General features: G+C 46.5%; 1 protein-coding gene across 3 annotated transcripts in view; it reads right to left on the reverse strand.

The window, feature by feature from the left end:
* OLFM1 (olfactomedin 1) overlaps positions 1-19,891 on the reverse strand; it is a 48,986-nt gene extending 29,095 nt beyond the window's left edge. Inside the window, exon 1 of one of the 3 annotated variants that reach the window (XM_065418810.1) lies at positions 19,796-19,891. In XM_065418810.1, the coding sequence (XP_065274882.1) occupies positions 19,796-19,891 (96 nt within the window). Of the gene's footprint in view, positions 1-3,047; positions 3,204-19,795 lie in introns of those variants that run through there. The other 2 variants (XM_065418809.1, XM_065418807.1) reach the window with 2 other exon arrangements.
* Between the last annotated feature and the right edge of the window lie 402 nt (positions 19,892-20,293).

A 20,293-nucleotide genomic window follows, 5' to 3' on the forward strand; every position in this document is an offset into this window, starting at 1 on the left:
GACAGGTAAACAAAGAGTTTGATGGCATGAAAAGGAGAGCAAGAGTTGAAGCAGATAATATGGACACAATGGGGAAGATTGGGGATATGTGGGATGGAAAATCAAAGGGTAGTAGGGTCGGTTGGCATCATTAGTTCAAGTGAGTCCTGATGCACACCCAGCCTGTGTGAAACTTGATGCCATGCTATTATTAAGACACACACTCAATTTCTCCTTGACACACAGAGAATGAAGTGCATCCTGATGTACTAGTCAGTGTTCTCCTGACTCCAGGAACTGAGCAGCAATCAATGGGAATCTACAGAGCTCTCCAAGGTCCTGAAACAGGAATTAGCTCTTATGAGGAAAAGGCAACCAGCATTTTTACTGGTTTTCCCCACTCCGCTATTCAAAGTGTCCCAGGAGATTTTCAGGAGCACTGCAATATTTCTTAAACTGTTCTGTTAACCCAAGGAGGAGAGAGAGCCCAGAATAGCTGTGAGACAGCACGCCAGCTAACGAGGAATACAACCTTGAAGATGTAATCAGCACTATGATCTGGGCTTCCATAATGCATATGTGGAAAGGGAGCCCAGCAATGAAGCTAAACACATTCCCCAGCTCCTGCAGAATCTCTGACCTTCATTTCCCTTTAATCACACAACATTTTGCAAAATACATTATTTAATCACCGTCTCTGATCATTTTGAAGAGACCAGTATTTCACCAGCTAGAAGGAAAGATGCTGGTTTAGTGCTTAAATATGCCAGAAATAACCTTGCAAACAGCCACATAGATAGATAGATAGATAGATAGATAGATAGATAGATAGATAGATAGATAGATAGATAGATAGATAGATAGATAGATAGATAGATAGACAGATAGACCAACGGACGGTGTGTATGGGGATAGATAGACAGACAGACTCCAGCTAAAATGATTTTGGGTCACATCACATTCTTGTAACAGGGAACAAACTGCCAAATCCACTCACAATTAACAGAGACACTATATCAAATACTCTTCATCTTGAAACAGTGAGGCTGCAAAATGCTAATTTTTTTAAGACAGAAGCATACAGCCTGGAGGTGAGAGGTGTCAATTCTTTCCTGCTAAGGGAAGAAAGAAGGATTGTTATACTCAGCCATTTCCAATAGATAAGAATCCAGTTTACAGTATCCTTTCAGAAAAGACAAGGGGCACCATAAGGCATGACTAAAATGCACTTGCAACTTCCCTGATGCATTTTCCATCCCGATAATGACTATTGATTCCAGGCATCTGAGTGCATCCGTTCTTGTGGGTCTTACACCTGACAGCAAGCTATATGGAAATGGCGAAATGTCATGACACAGGAACTTTTGAAATTTTTTCAGTCAGGGAAATGCAAAGGGGAAGCCAGCCCCACTCCCAACCCCTCCCCAAGACACCCACTTTCCACTCGCAGGACGCTCTCCAGACGCCTAGCTAACAGGTTGTTATGTAACAGGACAGCGGTCGAAGAGGGGCACCTTAGCTGCGCTGCCAACACACAAAGGCAGCTTTGCAAGGAGAGGAGTGGCAGGACGCACAAGCTCTGTGCCTTTCCTTCCAAGCAATCCGTCATGCTGGGAATGTGCCTTTACCATGCCCTTCTTCTAACTATGGCAATCTCGCCCCACTGCTATGCAAATGAAGGCTGTAGCTCAATTCCCAATAGCTCCATCTTGACAACCTATTTAATGAGAAACCAAAAGATTCCTGGATTAACCCAGAAACACCCAGTCACATGAAAGAGAGAGAGAGGAGGAGGGGGTGGGGGAAGGGAATGGGACAAGTCACTATGGCACAATTAGATTTTCTAAGACCAAATCCTCTGCCAGCACAACTGCAAAACATCTTCATCTCCTCCCCACCCCCCCCAACACACAGCCACCGCCCCCCTAAAAAGAAACCCCTGGGATTTTCCACCCGGCCCATTCCCGAGGCTCTACAAGATGAGAGAGCTGCCCTTGGGAAACCTCTAAGGACAGCATTTAAACACACACACGCACCCTCTCCCAGTCAGTTTCCCGGCACAGGTGCAGGACACAGCCAACCAAAGCTGGGAGCGGAGCTATTCCCTTCCCTCCCCACCCCAATGACTGGCCTCTGCCACCCACTTCGCTTCCCTGGACTCGGACGATCAGGCCAGACCTTTCGACTTTACAAAACAAAGCCAAGCCAGCCAAACCAACCATGACAGTGATCAGCCGCGCTACCCTCAGCTCGGCTAACAGAACACGCGCCTGGCACAGGAGACAAGGGCCAGCAGCATCTAGCCCCGATCCAGAGCAAACTTTGCGCCCCTCCTGCAAATTAAGGATCTGTGCTTCCAGGCCTCACCCCCCACCCTGACACACACACAAGGTGCCTAGATGTGCCCTGCACACCAGCCCCTCCGACACACACACAAAGTGCATAGACGTGCCCAGCACACCAGCCCCCCGACACTTACCCCCGTGCTCCTGTCCAAGGTGCCCCCCGAGGCTGCGGTTAACTTGGTGGTGTTCAGCCCCACCAGGGAACACACCAGCCCCCCAACACACACATGAAGTGCACAGACAGCCTTGCACACCAGCCCCCCAACACACACACAAAGTGCACAGACGTGCCCTGCACACCAGCCCCCCGACACACACACAAAGTGCACAGACGTGCCCTGCACACCAGCCCCCGGCACACACACACAAAGAGCACATTCTCTGCACACCAGCCCCTCCGACACACACACAAAGTGCACAGACGTGCCCTGCACACCAGCCCCCCGACACACACACAAAGTGCACAGACGTGCCCTGCACACCAGCCCCCGGCACACACACATAAAGAGCACATTCTCTGCACACCAGCCCCTCCGACACACACACAAAATGCACAGACGTGCCCTGCACACCAGCCCCTCCGACACACATACAAAGTGCACAGACGTGCCCTGCACACCAGCCCCCGGCACACACATACAAAGAGCACATTCTCTGCACACCAGCCCCTCCGACACACACACACAAAGTGCACAGACATGCCCAGCACACCAGCCCCCTGACACTTACCCCCGTGCTCCTGTCCAAGGTGCCCCCCGAGGCTGCGGTTAACTTGGTGGTGTTCAGCCCCACCAGGGACGGCAGCGTCTGCGACATCCAGTTGGTGATCATGGCCATGGTGCTCAGGACGACTCCAATCTTGAGTAAAGGCACCGACATCTCGGCGGGGCTCGGCTCCAGCCACCCTTCATTCCGAACCGGCTCGGGGCTGCCCGCGGCTCACCGCCCCCCGCTGCACCGCCCCGCCGGCCGAGCGCTTCCTAGACATCTCGGCTCGCTCCCGCCGGGGTGTCTCCTCTGCCTGGCTCCCGGACACCCACCCAGCCACCTTCCCGGGGCGCGCAGCTTTGCGAACCAGCCGGGGGGCGGATCGCAGCGGCCAGCCGGCCGGAGGAGTCGCTCGGGGTGGATTGCAAGGGGGATTTTGGTGGGGAGGGGGGAGGAGGCGGGGAGGGGAGAGGGAGGGGTGCTGGGGGGCTTTTTGTCAATGTGGAAGGAGCCCGTTCTCCAAAACCCCGCGTCTCCCTGGGACGTGCAATGCACATGCCTGAAACTGACGCTGGGGCGGGATGAAATGGATTGGGGCGGGGGGAGGAGACCAGCGGCTAGTGGGGAAATAAAACGCGCTCTGATGTCAAACTGCTGGAGAAGGGGGGGGGGGGATTTTTTTTTTAGTTTCCCTCTCCTTTTGCTTCTCTTTAGCGCCCCCTGGCCGCCGTTCGCACATTCAGCCACAGCCTTTTTGGACTTAAATATCACAGAGGCCAGGTGGGCAAGTACACAAGGGGGTGTCTCTCCCCCTTGAGTATCAGTTTGCATCAGCACCACACCCAGGCCGGGGTCTGAGGCGTCGGTGAACCCCAGGAAGGGTTGGTTAGTCAGGGGAGCTGCCAGGGAGCTAAAGTGTGGCACAAACCTCTCTTTTACCAGCCTCTGTTGGCGAGAGAGAGAAGCAGGGCTACCCCCCAGCGCTGCATTCACAAATATTAGAAAGAACCCAAACAATTAGTTGGAAAGAAAATGAGGAGGATGAGGAACTGGATTATAATCCGAGCAGTGGGCTCTCTGCCTACCTGCACCATATTTTTCCTTGTACAGTTCTGAAGCCAGACAATAATCGTCTGCACTATTGTTGTAGCATGTTGGGCCCAGGATATGAGAGGGACGAGGTGGGTGAGGCTATATCAAACTGGGGTACCTGTACGCTAGGGGCATACGAGAATAATCCTGTCCCAGCAGACAACACATCGTGTTACCCCATACAGACCATCTTTTTCCCTGTTTTCATTGGTATATTCTGACCCTATCTCAGATGGGGGCATGGGGTAGATTACGTTATTTGGAAAGGGGTACGCAGCCTAAAACGTTTGAAAACCATTGGACCAACTTCAGCTAGCGGAAAGGACAAGCTTTCCAGCTTCCCAGAGCTCTTCTTCAGACACTCTGGTTACCTTCCCCAGGTATTAACTGTCCTGTTCGCACGGCACTCCATCTGCTCTCATTTTAACTGGAGCTCTTCCCCATCCTCCATCCCCCTTAAGAGAGGCTAATGCCACTCATAGCTACCTACTTTTCTGCAAGACGGTGTGTTTTCCATTGACCCAGCCTTACATGCGATGGCCATACAGTCAAAGTGGGGGATCTGCGGCTTTGTTATTCTTGTCACTTTCTCTCTCCTCTGACCCAGCTGTTGCATGATGTTCTGAGCCACTGTCACTTAGGGTCTATCTGCACTGCGATAAAAGACCCGTGGCACAGCCACAGCTGGCCCGCCTCACTCGTCTTGGGCTGCGAGGCTGTAAAATAGCATTGTGGACATTTGGGCTTGGGCTGGAGCCTGAGACTTGCTGCCCCAAGTTTTTTATCGCAGTGTAGACATAGGTTTAGATTGCCTCTGATCCTCAGCACTCCCATCCTAAGATGGTGGCTCTTCCTCCACCTGCCCTGGCTGGCAAATGAAAACAAATTAAATAGAAAAGTCCCTCATATTTCCTTGCCTCATTAATAGCCCTGCCTGCAACGAGGCAGCGGAATCAAAATCTTATTCACACCAGGTAGACTTCTCCTTCCTTAACCTTTAGTTGCTCCAGTTCCAAAGGAAGCCCAACCTCACCCCAATGGAGAACAATCTGGCAGAGGCAGACTTCAAAGAGCCCTCCCTGATTCTCTATAGAATGGTCAAGACAGCAGGATGGCAGAAGGTGGAAGATGTGATGGAGAACAAGCATCTTCCAAGGAGGAGCTGTGATTCATGGGGTGGCAAATTAGGGGCATCAACTGGAGAGAGACGATCCTCCATGTCTGAATGGGGAGCTTGCTACATTCTGAACATGTCTGTTTCATTGTCTTAAGTTTGGGAGAGATGTTCTCAAGCACTGAGGAAATGAACTTCCCTCTCTACCTTAGCCCCAGCAAATCTGATGTCTCCCATGGGTGGTGAGTAAGGTACCTCAGTTTTAATCATCATTATTAGTTGTGTTACAGTAGCTCCCCCATCAAGGATTGTGTTAGTCATTGCACAAATACGTCACAAAAAGACCGTCACTGCCCCAAAGAGATGACAGTCTAAATATAAGATGAGACGGACCACTAGATACAACAGACCAATGGGTGAACAAAAGGTAAGCACACAAGCACCTCAGCCTCCCCCCTCAGCTTTCTGTAACAGCTGGGGAGTGGTCGAAGGTCATGCATTTCAGATCACATCTGTCCCATTAGTCTGGGGTTGTATGATCTAGAACAAATGAGTGGATCACTACATGCCCTCAGATGTGACCTCTGAGACTTCAGACCTAAATGATGAAGAGGCATCAGTTTTTACATAGCTGAGCTGCACCTAAGTTTCTGTTTAAAGGAGATTTTGCAGCCTCCGTCAAAAAACCCTGATCAGCCAAAAGTTGGCAGGTTAAATCATATTATACACATCGGGCCAGATCCTCATCTGGTGCAAATCACTGAAGTCAGTGGAACTCCACTGGTTTACACCAACAGAGGATCTGGCTTCTTGGTTTCTTTTTCAGAAAAATCTCATATTGCAATTGCTTGCGCTGCAGTGAACCAAACTGTAAGTAGGAAGCCGCATGGCCATTTCATTGCAAACTGTGCTGATGGCTTTGTCAAAACATTTTCACTGAAAGTGGCTTCTCCATAAGGAAACAGTTCTCATTCAAGATTAAAAAAAATTCCTTAAGGGGCTTATATAACTTTCCCAATGACTTCAGAAAGGAAGCGTTCCTCTGATCGAAATTCACGAGTCCATCTTATCTTTTTCTAGGTTAACATTTAAATACCACATGCAGAAGAGAGATTACAAAATTAATCCTCTGGTCATGTGCAGGATTCCCTAAAGAATAAAAATCACATCTCTTGCTCCACAGTAATAAAGGCGGCCTCGGGGGAATCAGAGGCTTATCCCACTGCTTCCTGAGATTTCAAGAGGAACAAGAAGTAATCACAGCATTTAAAATAATAATAATAATAATAATACAAACTCTTTCCTCCTCTCAAGATTTGAAACAGCAAAACAATTAAGGTAAGATGGAGAGTTATATGCAATTGTCTGTAACTTCTTTCAAGGATCTGCAATGCATACGTTTTATTACTGCAACACTGGTTTTCACCTTTGTTTGTGTGTGGAGGGGATTTAAAGGTGTTTAACTTTGTATTTGCAAAAAGGTCTAATTTCTTGCTGAAGTGCAATTGCAAAACAGTGACTGACATGTATATTATGCAACTCTGCTGCCAGAGAGCCTCTGCAATTGTTGGATTCGAGTGCCACCTTCTAGCGTAGATTGGTATTGCAGGTACCCCTTCGAAAAGATGCTTTATAATACAGTGGATCATCAGTGATAATAAATACAGTGGCGCAATGAATCATCCTACTCCCAGTCCTCTTTGATAACTCCTTGGCCCCCCTAGGGAATTTCTAAATAGCTCTGAAATGGATTTGTTAAGAGACAACTCCCAGTCTGCCTTTGTCAGTGTAAGAGCAGACATTGGCAATGAAATATAGACCAACAGAGAAAGTTTGGTGATGTCATCCAAATTTTTGGTATCTCACAGGTCAGATTTACACTGGTGAAAACAAGGATCTGTTTCTGGAAGTAGAAATAACTTGCTGCTACGTAACTTTTTAGCTAACTAATCGTTCACAAATTCACTATCTACCATTCTTATCAGCGCCCCGTTACTGTCGTATCTGAGCACCTCACAATCTTTAATGGATATATCCTGTGAGGTATGGCAGTGCCGTTATCACGGTTTCAAAGATGGGGAACTGAGGCACACAGGCTAACGTCACACAGAGCAGGGAACCGAGGCAGATCTTCTGAGTTGCAGACTAGTGTCCTAATCACCGGACCATATTTCCATCCTTCCCATAATGGGATAACCTGTCCCATATGCATAGAATCCTAGAAATGTTGGGCTGGAAGGGACCTTGAGAAGTCATCTAATCCAGCCCACTGCACTGAGGCAGGACCAAGTGAGACTAGACCAGGGGTCTGCAACCTTTGGTACGCGCTCGCCAGGGTAAGCACCTGGCGGGCCGGGCCAGTTTGTTTACCTGCCGCGTCCGCAAGTTCGGCCGATCGCAGCTCCCACTGGCCACAGTTCGCAATCCCAGGTTGCCAAAGATTGCCAACCTCTGGACTAGACCATTCCTGACAGGTGTTCGTCCAACCGGTTCTTAAAAACCTCCAGTGATGGGGATCAGCCAGGGTTGAATATAGGGGCTTTGCCCAAGAGAACCCCATTGAGTGTGCATTTAGATTCCTCCCCCAGACTGCTAGAAGGATCTATTTCATGGTAGTAACCTCTACCCTGCCTGCAACCTGCTCCTATTAGATGACTGGAAAAACTCACATTGACTTCACTGGTGCTGGATCAAAGTCTCAAAAGAGGTACAGACAGTGGGGTGCCTCTACCTTGCCCTGAGCCATGTTTGCAGAAGCATCCCTCACAGAGCTGGTCTACACACGTGCACAATCCCACCACCTATAACCATAACCCTAGCCCTAACTTTGGATCCTTCCGGGATCCCCACCACTCTTGCTGTGGGCAGGGGAGCAGAAGCAGGACTTGCCCTTCAATGAGATCAGGGGAGTTTTAAGAAGCAGAGCAAAGCCAAGCGGACGCTTCACAAGACCCCCCTAAGAGGAGAGAGGCGAGGCCGTGTGAAATTGTGGACTCCAGGCCTGCCGCCTCTCCCTTTGACGGCAGTGGGAGCTTTCTGTGGGATTGGAGCACGATTGGGTGTATCTCTGGATACACCCAATGGCTGCAGATTGAAAGAGTTTAAACATGATTCTCTTCCCACAGCTAGTAGGACCCTCTCAAGGTAGAAGCGTGTCATTGTCGTTCATGATGGGCCGTATCCAATGAAAAAATTCCCACTATGCTTTGGGTCAGACCCAATAACCCTGGCAAGCCTGAAACTAACTAAAGTTTCTCTGTCACTCTTGACCTCTTTCACCGCACCAAATCCCGAGCTCATTGCTCATTTGTCACTCAGTCCTCAACGGAGGCAAAACCGTAATCGATGTGATGCGCGCAGTGTTGTTGTAGCCACGTTACTCCCAGGATATTGGAGAGACAAGTTGGACGAGGTAAAATACATTCTTCTTCAGAAGAAGAGCTCTGTGTAAGCTCAAAAGCTTGTCTCTCGCCAACGGAAGCTGGTCCAATACAAGACAGTACCTCACCCACCTAATTTCTCTAATTGACTTTGATGGCACTTTGCCCAAGTACGAACTGAATTAAAATGAGGATATGGCCCTGCATGTGCACACCATGGCTTGTCATGACAGGGTTGCTCATGTTGCGGGGCCGCTGCCATTAGAAGACCTTTACTAAGGGAGGGAGGGGGAATTATCCGAAACCCTAGTGTCCAATCCTACTGATATTTCCTATACTGAATTCCCATGATTCATTAATTCCCATGGAAGGCTGCCATAAGTACTGGTGGATGGTAGAATATTTTTCCTTCGGTGAAAATATCCAACAAATAATTAGATGTAAACGTGTGGCTTCATTGGAACAACTCAGATTTACATTGGTGTCACTGAGATCAAAATCTGTCCCAGCATTCTTACCAGGATGGTAGCAGTGAATGCTTATGTCTAAGGTAAAACTCCATCTGCAGAGAGCTCTTAAAGGAAATCACATCCTTCTGTTCTATTCTAGTCTGTTCAGATTCTTATACTGTGCTCATCACCACAGTATCTGAGCGCCTGATCCCATACGACACCTACCAGTGCAGTATTTATATCATTTCAATGCTCATTTGGAAAGCAGGGTATGACCTAAAGCACACCTCTCATGCTAGTCTTCAACAAATATATAGAAGAAGAATTAGTTCAGAAGCATAAAGAAATTATCATCTTTTTAGGCCTTCACCTTCTACCCACATAGCATTTTTAACATACTTTATTATTTAAAAACTATAACAAAAATGCATTTTGTAGCTTTTATTCCACCAGGCATGTATAAAGGTTCATTCCCCTTCAGTACACATAGGTACTTTGATTGGTATTCAGTAGTGGTAATAGTACTATACAGAACCATTCCTCCAAGGATTGAAAAATGCTTTCCAAATGTTAAGTTTTGTAACACCTTTGGGCTTGACCCTACTCTTGTGGAAGCCAATGGCAAAGCTCTACTTTAATGGCGCAGGATCAGGGCTTCTGTGAGGTAGGACTTATTAGACTTATTTCACAGATAGAGCAAATGAGGCACGGGGACCTGAGGTGCTTAAAGACACAGACTCCCATAGTCTGGGCTCCCAATCTATTCCCTCTCCTAGATCCCTATTCTAACCATCTTCCCTTTATGAAAATTATGGGCCAGATCCTCAGCTGGTGTAAATCAGCATCGCTGTACTGCTTACATTGATTTACAACAGCTGAGGAAGTGGCCATGCATAGGATAATCAAGGGAAGAATAAACCCATTTGAATTTTTAGGCTCCTTTGCTTCCATATGCTCCAGAGTATCTAGTCTCTTCTTTCAAGAGCCCGTTAACATAAGGGGAGTTATGCATGGACATCCAGAGAACAATGACTCTCTGAAATCATCACGGACAATTCAATGACTTGATGCATTTACTGTCTTTCCAGATCCCTGGATTGGAGCCTCCTTATCAGACCCTAATTCCATTATTTATAGCTCAACAAATCGCCACAGCACTTTCTCCAAACAGTCAGTCCCACCTGGATGTAGCGGAAAGGGGCACACACAGATGCACCAATTCCAGCCCCAAATGGAGGCTTTGCAAAATCCATGATCAATGGTAATGTCTCTATTCTATTTTTAAATGGCAATTATTAAGTGAGACGAGGTTTTTTATTTGTTTTTTTTTTTTGGTTCCGATTTAAATATTGGCACGCAAGGTTAGAAACCCCAACACTGCAGCTTTATGCTAAGGCCTGAGCCCCAGGAAGTGAAAATGACCAGTGTATTGACCTTGCCCAAGCTAAGTGAAATGCAAAAATGAAACCCTCATTGTTACTGCTCAAGTGGACATTAGCGGCAGGTTCTTTCAACTGTTATGGTCTAAAAGGTGATAGTAAAAAAAAGCCACGAGGACATCAAGGACATATGTTTAAATACATTGGGCCTGAACCGACATTCACTTACACTAAAGTAAATCAGGAGTAATGCCACTGAAGTCAATGGAGATACAGTGGTGTAAGTGCAAGAAGAATCAGGCCCGTTGTTTTCAACCTGACAGAATCCTTAGGGAAGCTTTCCAGTGCAAAGCAGGATCTGGCCCTTGAAGAGAAACTGGCACCTCTTCGAATTTTTGACAAAACCTCTCTTAGTCTCAGGTTTGCCTCGATATCTCAGATCACCTCTCTTCTGACTGCTTCCTTGTTTATCACACAGGTTATCTGGCTTGAATAGAGGCTCCTTATGTCTCTGAGTTTATCTGTTCCCGTTGTGTATTCTACACCTGATGTCTCCATGACATCAATCATTTCCAGAGCAGCCAATTCTGATGTCTCAATGAGTGAATTACTGCTGTAATGAGATAACAAGCAGCAGGGAAAGATGAACCATTAGGGAACAAAAGATCTCATTTGCATGCATATATCCTTAATAATAAAGGATGAGGCAAGAAAGATATAAAAATATATGGTATAGAATGGATTCCACTTAATAGCAAACTGCTTAATGGAAAATTTCACTGATGAAAAAGTTGTTGTGCATGCATAATGTAAAATGAACCCAGCCGACTGCAATTGACCTGAGAGGCCAGCATTCTCAAATGTGGTCAATAAATTTGTGTCTGTATTTATGCATGACACGCTACTAAAATAGATCTTTGTCTCCCTCTAATGGATGGTCCACCCACGTAAGAGATTATGAAGTTGCCACCGCTACCAGGTGGAGACTTGGGGTCCTAGCCAAGTCCTGTTGACCGCAGTAGAAAGACTCCTATTGATTCAGAGGGATTTTTAGCTCTGTTCTTTAGCTTAAGAGATACAGGCTCATCCTTTTATCAGGGAAGGTTCTCAGTGTCCCAAGCTGTGTCAGTTACACATCCAGAGCCTAACATGTATTTATGTCAATGGCAGAGTAATGTGCCAATTCAGCAACTGCCTGACTGGCAAGCGCAACTGTTATTTTCACATACTATTTTCATGCTTCCTTGCGTTCACAAACAAGTGCATGCACATAAATGCAGGGGCAGATATGGAGGCGGGGTTGAGGTCAGCAGTGATAATGCCCTATAGATTCACAGATTGTAAGGACCATTGTGATCATCTAGTCTCACCTCCTGTATAACACAGGCCACAGGACTCCCTTGTTTGAACTAAACATCTCTTTGAGGTATGTTTTGTAGAGTTCTTGGATGAGCACCAAAACCAGGATGGCAATGGGTGGCAGCTGTGCTCTGGAAAAGCTCTGTGACATCACACATCAATGCTCCTTTGGAAGGGAGAAACCTGAGAATGATTCCTCCTGCCTGCTCCACACAACCCTTAGGTGAAATTCACCGCTGTGCAAAGGGCCAGCATGAGACATATGCACCATTTAAGTCTCACTCAGTTCCTCAAAATGAGGCTTACGAGGTGCATATAGGCCTCGTGCACCGGGAAGAACTTGCCCCATAAGGCAAATCCTGTCCAAACAGCACAGCCCAGAGTAATCAGGCTGGGTGTCCGGGTAGCCTACTGAGGCTGGGAGAATGAATCTTAGGGTACGTCTATACTACCCGCCAGATCGGCAGGTAGTGTTCGATGTATCAGGGATCGATTTATCGCGCCTCATCTAGACGCGATAAATCGATCCCCGAATCGACGCCCGTACTCCACCTCGGCAGGAGGAGTAAGCGGAGTCAACGGGGGAGCTGCAGCGGTCGACTCGCCGCCATGAGGATGGCCAGGTAAGTCGAACTAAGATACTTCAGCTACGCGAATAGCGCAGCTGAAGTTGCGTATCTTAGTTCGAACCCTCCCCACTAGTGTAGCCCAGGCCTTATACTCCTAGACCACTGAGCAGCAGCCAAGTCATTCTGTGGTGCCGCGGGGCTGCAGTAATGCCCCTCTGAGGAGCAGTGTCTGATGGGTTCATGTAGCAATAGATCCATCAGCATTACGCCCATGTGTCCCTCCCTCCCCACCCCAATCAACTTCCTGCAAGCTGGGGAATCCCAAGCTCTGTGTTCTGTGGCACGGTAGGGACCACACAGCCTGTGTGTGTTTCCACACCACTTGCCTCTCCCCCAGTCTTTGGGCAACGCACCCGCACACTACTTGCACTGTGAGCAGTGCCTCTGGGTCTGGGGAACGGAGAAAAGGATCTGTCCCTTAGTGTCATTTATCACAGGAGTTGTCATTTGCTTTTAAAGTGACACTGACTAGCTGTTATCAGTCTAGCTGTCGGTGCAGAAAGTCCACAAGGAGGCTTTGAGAACTGGAAGTCAGGTGGACCGGCCTCTGCTTTGGGAAACCCCAGCTAATGGGGAAAATGCGGTGGGAAGCCGATGTTCACATTAAACAGACTGGACTGCACTGGGCACGTGGGTGCATAATAGTGTACTACAGACGGTCTAGACAGATGCAAAGGACAACATTCTAATGCAGATCAGGCTTCAGGGGCGCTTTGCCTGTGGGGCTTTGGTTCCATCTATGACACAGACAGGGACTGCTTGCAAAGTACAGCTCTGGCCCTTGGTCTGGATTCAAACCCTTCCATGGGTGAGATGTTCAGGTCTGGGCATTCGTGCTTCTCCCCTCAATAGTGGTGTATAACCAGGGCTGGGAGTCACAGGAAAGGGACCACAACGCCCCACTTAGTGGCTAATAGCAGAAGGGAGCTCCCCCACTTCCATCCAGGAGTGGGAGAGTAGTGCTCCCCTACAGCTCCCCCTCCTCCTTGGCTGTGGCAGTGAGAGCACCCCCTCCTGCTTCAACTGACTGTGACCCCTGTGCATGGCCCCATTAGAATGCAAGGGAGGTGAATAAACTGAGAAGAGACTCCAGGAACTGAGGGGGGGGGGGGGGATTGACAGGGAGCAAGGAGCATTATTTCCTCCATAGTCCTTGAACACCGAAAGCAATACAAAGTTCGTGGCCTCATTCTGCTGTCTTTGTGTCCCACAGCTGAAGTCAGTAGAGCCCAGATCCCCGGAAGGTAGTTAGGGGATCAATGGGCATTAGACACCTCAGTACCTTTGAGGAGCTGGGCCTAAGAGCTTTCATAGCACTAGGAACGCCTCAATAGAGCAGGACTGCACTGAAGCAATAGAAATGTTACTAGCTTCCTTTCACCTATAACAGAGCCTCCGGTTTTATACTTACACTGCACCTCCCTGTCCTGAAAGATCCCAATGTTCTGCACAAACCACGGGCCTCATTCAGCAGAGCTTACCCCCACTACACTCCCATTGATTTCAGTGGGAGTTTTGCATAAGGTATGCATGACTGGCTCTAGACACATAGAGCAGCACTGAAATGCAGCCACTTCTGGGGCGAGGCACAGCATGCTGCACAGTAGTCAGGAGGATGTTAAATTCTAGCTAAGAACACGGGACAATTCCTTGCACATGGTAAGTGCCGTGTGAGTTTTACTCTCTACACACAGTGCAGAAGGCCCTGAATTTTGCAGCAGAAGGATCATGCTCTCAGTATTACATTTGAACAGAATAATCCCCCTTTACAGATCTTTGCTTTGTACTCAATCTGTGTTTAGCTAAAGCTGCTCTTGACACTAAACCTACAATCTCATAGCAAATGCCAATATATGTCAGAAGTCTGCGAGCCTGGTACAGCAGCCTTACAGTTAATGGGAGTTTTGCAACAATTTCAATAGATGAGGTTTGTATTAGGAGCAATTATCAGCATATCTTTTACGAGCATGTTTCCTTAAGGTCAATACTGGGGTGTGGATGGGGAAATATTTCCATAGGTCGGTTTGGAATTACTGTGCAGAAAGTCGTTTTATATGAATAAATAAGTATATCCCATTGTTGTGTGTGTCAATTGCTTTATACTATCATAATTAGTACTGAAGTCTGGCAAAGCACCTGCTTTAATCTCCCTGCTCTTGTCCTTCCCACAAGGTCTCTTGTGATCTCACTAGATTTAGAGTATTGTCTACTAAGTAGAGCAAGAGGGATTGAGAGTCAGGACTCCTGAGTTCTACTTCCGGTTCTGAAAGGGGAGTGAAGTTTAGTAGTGAGAAGATGCAGGAGACTGGTAGTCAGCACTCCTGGACTCTGCTCTGAGAGGAAAGGAAGGTATAATAGTTAAAGCATGTAAGAGATTAGAAATCACTATTCCCAGCTTTGTCACCAACTTGCTGTGCTACCTGGGACTCATCATGGCCTCTCTGTGGCTCAGTTTACCCGTGCGTAAAACCCCCCACTTCCTTCAAGAGTAATGATACTTAATGTCATTGATATTTGCAGATCTCTCTGAGATCCTCAGATGAAAGGTTGTGTGCAAAAACAAAGTGCAAACTTCTTCCCTTTCACAATGGTTCATGCACCCCACTTGCCTCATGAAAAGCTTAGCTTAATAATGATTAAATAACAAATCGGAAAAGAAACATTTTCCTTTCCTTCCCCGCCTCTGCATCTCTACAGCCATGTTAGTGTTTGTCTCGAGCATTACTATGGCCCTTTGGTTCATGGTTTCATAATAGCAAGCAAAAGCCACAGCTTATCACTCATAACTGAGAATTGGCTTCTTCCATTGTCAATGCAGTTTTACAGTCCTCATCTACCTAATTCAGTTAGATAGTAATTAGTTTTGTATTACTTTACACAGTGATGCTAATACTGATTACAAGGACTGATAACTTGAGTAATAAATATAACCCAAGGCTGACAATTACCTGTCTTTTTTATTGGGGAAAGCTGAAGTTAGCGAAACGAGACACTAATTGGTTTATGAAATGAGGCATCTGCCTCATGTTACAGGCTGCAGATTTGCAGCTTAATTCTACCAATGTGGCTCCACAATAGGGGATGAAGGAGCCTAGCAATCAGTGTGAATGTTTGAAAATCACCTCGACAGCTACAGCTAAACTAGCACAGTCTAAGGCCTGGCGTTAAAGTGAGTTAGAACTGAGCTGCATGGGTATCAATGTGCAGGGGGAGTCAGAAGTACTATCCTCCTTCCCTGCTCTCTGGCTCCAAAATCTAAGAGCCACATTTTCAACCGCAAAGCAACGGGTGTAATCCCAAAAATGCATGCCTGATTCTCCTCTCACTTTTGCACCAGCAGTGTAACTTCATTGACTCGAATGAAGTTATTCCTGTTTGACTCCAGTGTCAATGAACCAGAGAACCCCCAGCTTTGGACACCTGGAAAATTGTGCAAGGGGTGCAAACTGATAGGTAGACAGTGCATTTGCACTCACAATTATGGGGTTTTACAGATCCATTGGAAGTGCACACTTTTTTGCCAGGGCACCCAGGGATGAAAAGAGTATACTAATGAACCAGATATGCTATTTTGAAAATCAGTGGCAAAGTTCCCTTTAGACCCTTAAATGGGAGCCCTAAATATTTAATAACTTCCCTGCCCCAGGGAATGTATATTTCTTCTGTGGATTGAATTATTATTGGTTAAAATAAACATCAAAGTGTTTCTTACATCTCTATGTACCCTCAAAACTTCTGGAAAAAGCTATGGCAATTTCATAAGTACTTCAATGTGAAGTTAACAGCCCTGTTTTAAGAGAGACTAAATACATTACAAACCAGGATTGGGGATAGTGTGGGGGAGAGTCTGTAATCCTGATTGTGATCTGACACCTGTTTTCCATTCATCTAACTCCATTGGTTTAGATGGAGTTACTCCTGATTTACACCAGTGCAAGAATCAGGGGCTATATTTAAATCTGCATCTATAGCCACATATAATAAACCTTTTGAAGCAGATCCTCGGGTGGTATAAATTGCCATAGCTTTATTGAAGTCATCTGAGGATGTAACCCTTTATCTTTCTAGGGTTTCAACTGCCAAAGAAAGAAAACTCTTTCTGAACTCAGAAGAACTTTGGCTAAACTTGCATGCATGTAGATGGAAGAATTGGGGTTTTGCCTGCCAATGGCAACAGGTCCCAGTGACTGCCCTCCTGCCTAAACCCTAGAGGCACTGTTTAGTAGCTGCTGTAAAATCCAGTCCATTCAAATTCAACTGAAATATTCGTCATTTCATGATTTGGATCACTGACCTGTAAAAATGCGAAATGCAGTTTAAGGACATAACCCTCGGACTCTAATATTCTGAATATTTCCATATGGAAATAACTCTGAAATTAAAAAGACAATAGCATGCAAGTCTAAAGGGATAAAACTACAAGTGGGGAATCAAAGGGCAAGCTGAAGTTATAACAATGACAAGACTCTGTGATGCAGAAGTTTGGCCAACTGCTGTTATTTTGACTTGGGTTCCTATTAACTTTTAGTCAGGACTTGATTCCAAGCACGTGCTACTTTTTTAGGATTTAATCCCCAGCGTCCGTTTGCAATGTCCCGCATGCTCCAGGAGAGAATTCAGGGTTAGGGCTCAGCTAACCCTACTGTTCAGAAGCCAGCTGTGACTGGGATTACTTGAGAATTCAGCTCTAGTTTAGGGTGCTCAGATATGATTAGTTGGAAACAACTCTCTCCCTTCCCACCGGGAGATGGTTACCCTTCTGTACACAGAGCAGCAGCAGTTGTTCCCTGAAAGAAAAGCAATGTACTCACCACCTTACCGTTGCAAAGTCTGCGCTAGCACCCCTTATGGGGAGTATTTTGGGGGCTGATGTGCATGCTTCATGTTATTAAAGGGAGGAACGGGGGGATGACAACCGCCTTTGCATTGTCACTGAAAGCTGCCTAATTAGAAATGAATCTTCCCTTAACCATGACCCCCCATTGGGCTCTCTGGAGGGGGCAGGGGAATGCGGATGAGAGTGTGACTCCAGTGCATGTGATAGAGATGTTAATTTGGCACCAAATTAAACGTGGGAGGCACGGAACTGGGTGGCGTCAGGGATGAAAGGCCTATTTGGGGATTGCATCTGGCAGCTGTGCTACAGAAATGAGATGCAAAAACTCCGAAACGGATCTGCAGAACCAAACAATTCCACAGCTCCACTGGAGAGCTGTCCGTTCCCATAGAACAGGAAGGCGGTTCGGAGAAAGGAGCCTAAATCAGTGTTGCCAGCTCCAGGTGCGCAAGGTAGACAGTGAAAGAAAGCAAGGAGGGTACCTTGATTTAAAACCAGTGGGCTAAACACTGCTCTGGGATAGCTCCACTGAAGTCAGCCAGGGATTATTTTGGCCCAAAGCTTGTCACGGGAGTGGGCTGATTTAGTTTCCCCAGACTAAAGTTGGGACAAAAGTTCTTACACACCCGCAAAACAGAATCTGATACTCAGCCAACACCAGCAGCTGTCTCCAGCACAAGGAGATGCAATTGCTAAGGTGTCCTTGCAGGAAAATGCTAAGGCAGAAAAGGTGGGTGCTGAAAGAGAGAAAGAAGCCAATAAGCAGCTGGGGGAAAGAGTTTGATGCAGCCAAGAAATTCAAATTCCGCATGAAACAGATACTCTCATGCTCGCCTGGGGGCAACCAAGAAGGGGGAGAGGAGGAAAGATACAAGCTTGCAGAGAAGATCGCTGGTGTTTGTCATGCCAAAGGAGGATGGCAGGTGCTTCATCAGGGAGCACTACTTGTTTGTTTCAGGGCAATTCTTGTCCGTTTCATCCTGCTTTGCCCAGTTTGGCGCATGCAGGTGTATGTGAGCGAGTATATACCCTGGGGGTATTTACTCTCTCAATGCACACAACAGATTTTCATTGGTCAGTCACTTTAGCTATAATTCCTTATTAAAAACAATTATTAAATTGTTTTTAATAAGCCCCTCCCTTGGTCCTAACATTTTAAGACTTTGCTTTGGAGATTTCTTCCTATTAGCAGCAGCTCAGAAATATTCTGTAGGTGAAACATGCTTTATCCACTAAATTTCAGTACCCAGGACAGTGACTTCAGAGGCTAGTGTATGTGTGTGTGTAATAATAAAAAAAACCAATAAAATATCTAGAATGAGAGTCCAGCTGTTAATTGGTTCCATACCTGAGAGCCTCTAAGGGAGGGTCCATTCCTATTTATTTATTGCTTACAGGCAACATTACAATTATCACCACCCCCCCCGCGCGCCACATAGAGTATCCCCCTTGTGATCACTTTTGCTCCTTTTTTGCCTGATTAAGAAAAAGCAAAACCACCTTTGTTTCTCAAAGAAGTGGAATGGACTTTTATTTCCACTCCCACAAAAAAAAAAAACAACAACCTCCCCCCCAACTCAACAATAAGTGGGCTTGGAAGTACAGAAAGGCAATCAAAGAAAGAAACAGCCCCCAAGCATGCCACAAATGGAAACACTGAGGGACATTTAAATGTCACCCTAAATCAGGAAAGCGACCGCCACACCAGTCGTTTATCTAGATAAAGGGGAGGGGGTGAGCGGGAATGAAACAGAAGTGATTGCAGGTGGAAATTACATATTTTACAAGGGAAAATAGAACTCACACAAGTAGACAGACCGACTGACCAACCCCTAGCTTACCAATAACAGAATGTGCATTTCAAGCTACTTATACTATTGCATTTTTAAGGCTATCACATACCCCCCTAATTCCTGTCCATTTACCAGCTGAGAATTGCATTGAGATGGTAGCAACCTCATCTTTAATTGAGGACTTCTCAAAGAAGAAGAAGGAATTAAAAAAGCAGGATAACACTCAAGACCCCCAGTGATGAAATGTTGTGGTAGATGATGATGAATTCCCTTCCTCCCCTAGTGAAACAAAGGGCAGTCACATTACAGAGTCACCAGTTTCACCTTACCTGAATTTCAACTTTTAATTGGGGAGGGAGAGTTGAATTCAACCACCCTACCCCATTCCAGATTTGGCTGCAATAAAAATCTACAGCAGATCTGAAGGCACAAAGGCAACCTTAAAAAAAAATCCCCCTTTAAGTACGATCTCTTCCCCAGAAAACACATACACCTTTATCCCTCCACCCTGGTTCTCCCTATGCCCTGCGCTCCCCCTCACTGCTTGCCTGCATCGCAGGAGAGGAATTTGATGAATGACCTCTACTGCATGTTCCAAAAAGAAGGAAGGGGGAGGGATGGGGGGGGAGTGAAATTGACAGAAAGATGCAATTTCCTACTCTAGTTTCTTTTGTGCTCTACAGCTTTAGTAGAAAATGGCGTTTGGAGCGAGAGAGAGAGAAACCTACTTGAGTTAGTTCTGTTCCCATCAGCAGAAGAAAGAAGAGACCCAGAAGCTTGCTTGTAGGTTGCATCTCTTGCACACAGTTCCAGGTACCTGGCATGCAGATTTCCCCCTCTCCTCCTGGGTTATTTTCTTTTGCTGCGTTGATCACCGACTCCCCTTGCTTGCTTTTGAGTCCTTAGATTTTTTTTTTTTTAATTATGATTCTCTCAGTACCCCGAGAAGGCAATGCAAGAAATCTGCTTAGCACAGCCTTCACTTTGCATATTTAGTGAGCGCCCCGTTTCTCCTCTTCTCTCTGATCTGGCTCTCTCTGGCTTTTGTTGTTTGTTTTATTATTATTATTATTATTTAATGGCTCCCCTGATCGAAAGCCATTGGCGAGGAGAAATTCAGCGGAGCACGAAATGATTATCTCTGCAATTGCCAAAAGTTTGCCTTGAAAGGGGGGGCTGATGGAGGGAGGACAGGGATTTAAAAAAAAAAAAGGAAAAGAATTGGA

The sequence above is a fragment of the Emys orbicularis genome, chromosome 18 (genome assembly GCF_028017835.1).
Source record: "Emys orbicularis isolate rEmyOrb1 chromosome 18, rEmyOrb1.hap1, whole genome shotgun sequence".
NCBI classification, from domain to species: Eukaryota; Metazoa; Chordata; order Testudines; family Emydidae; genus Emys; species Emys orbicularis.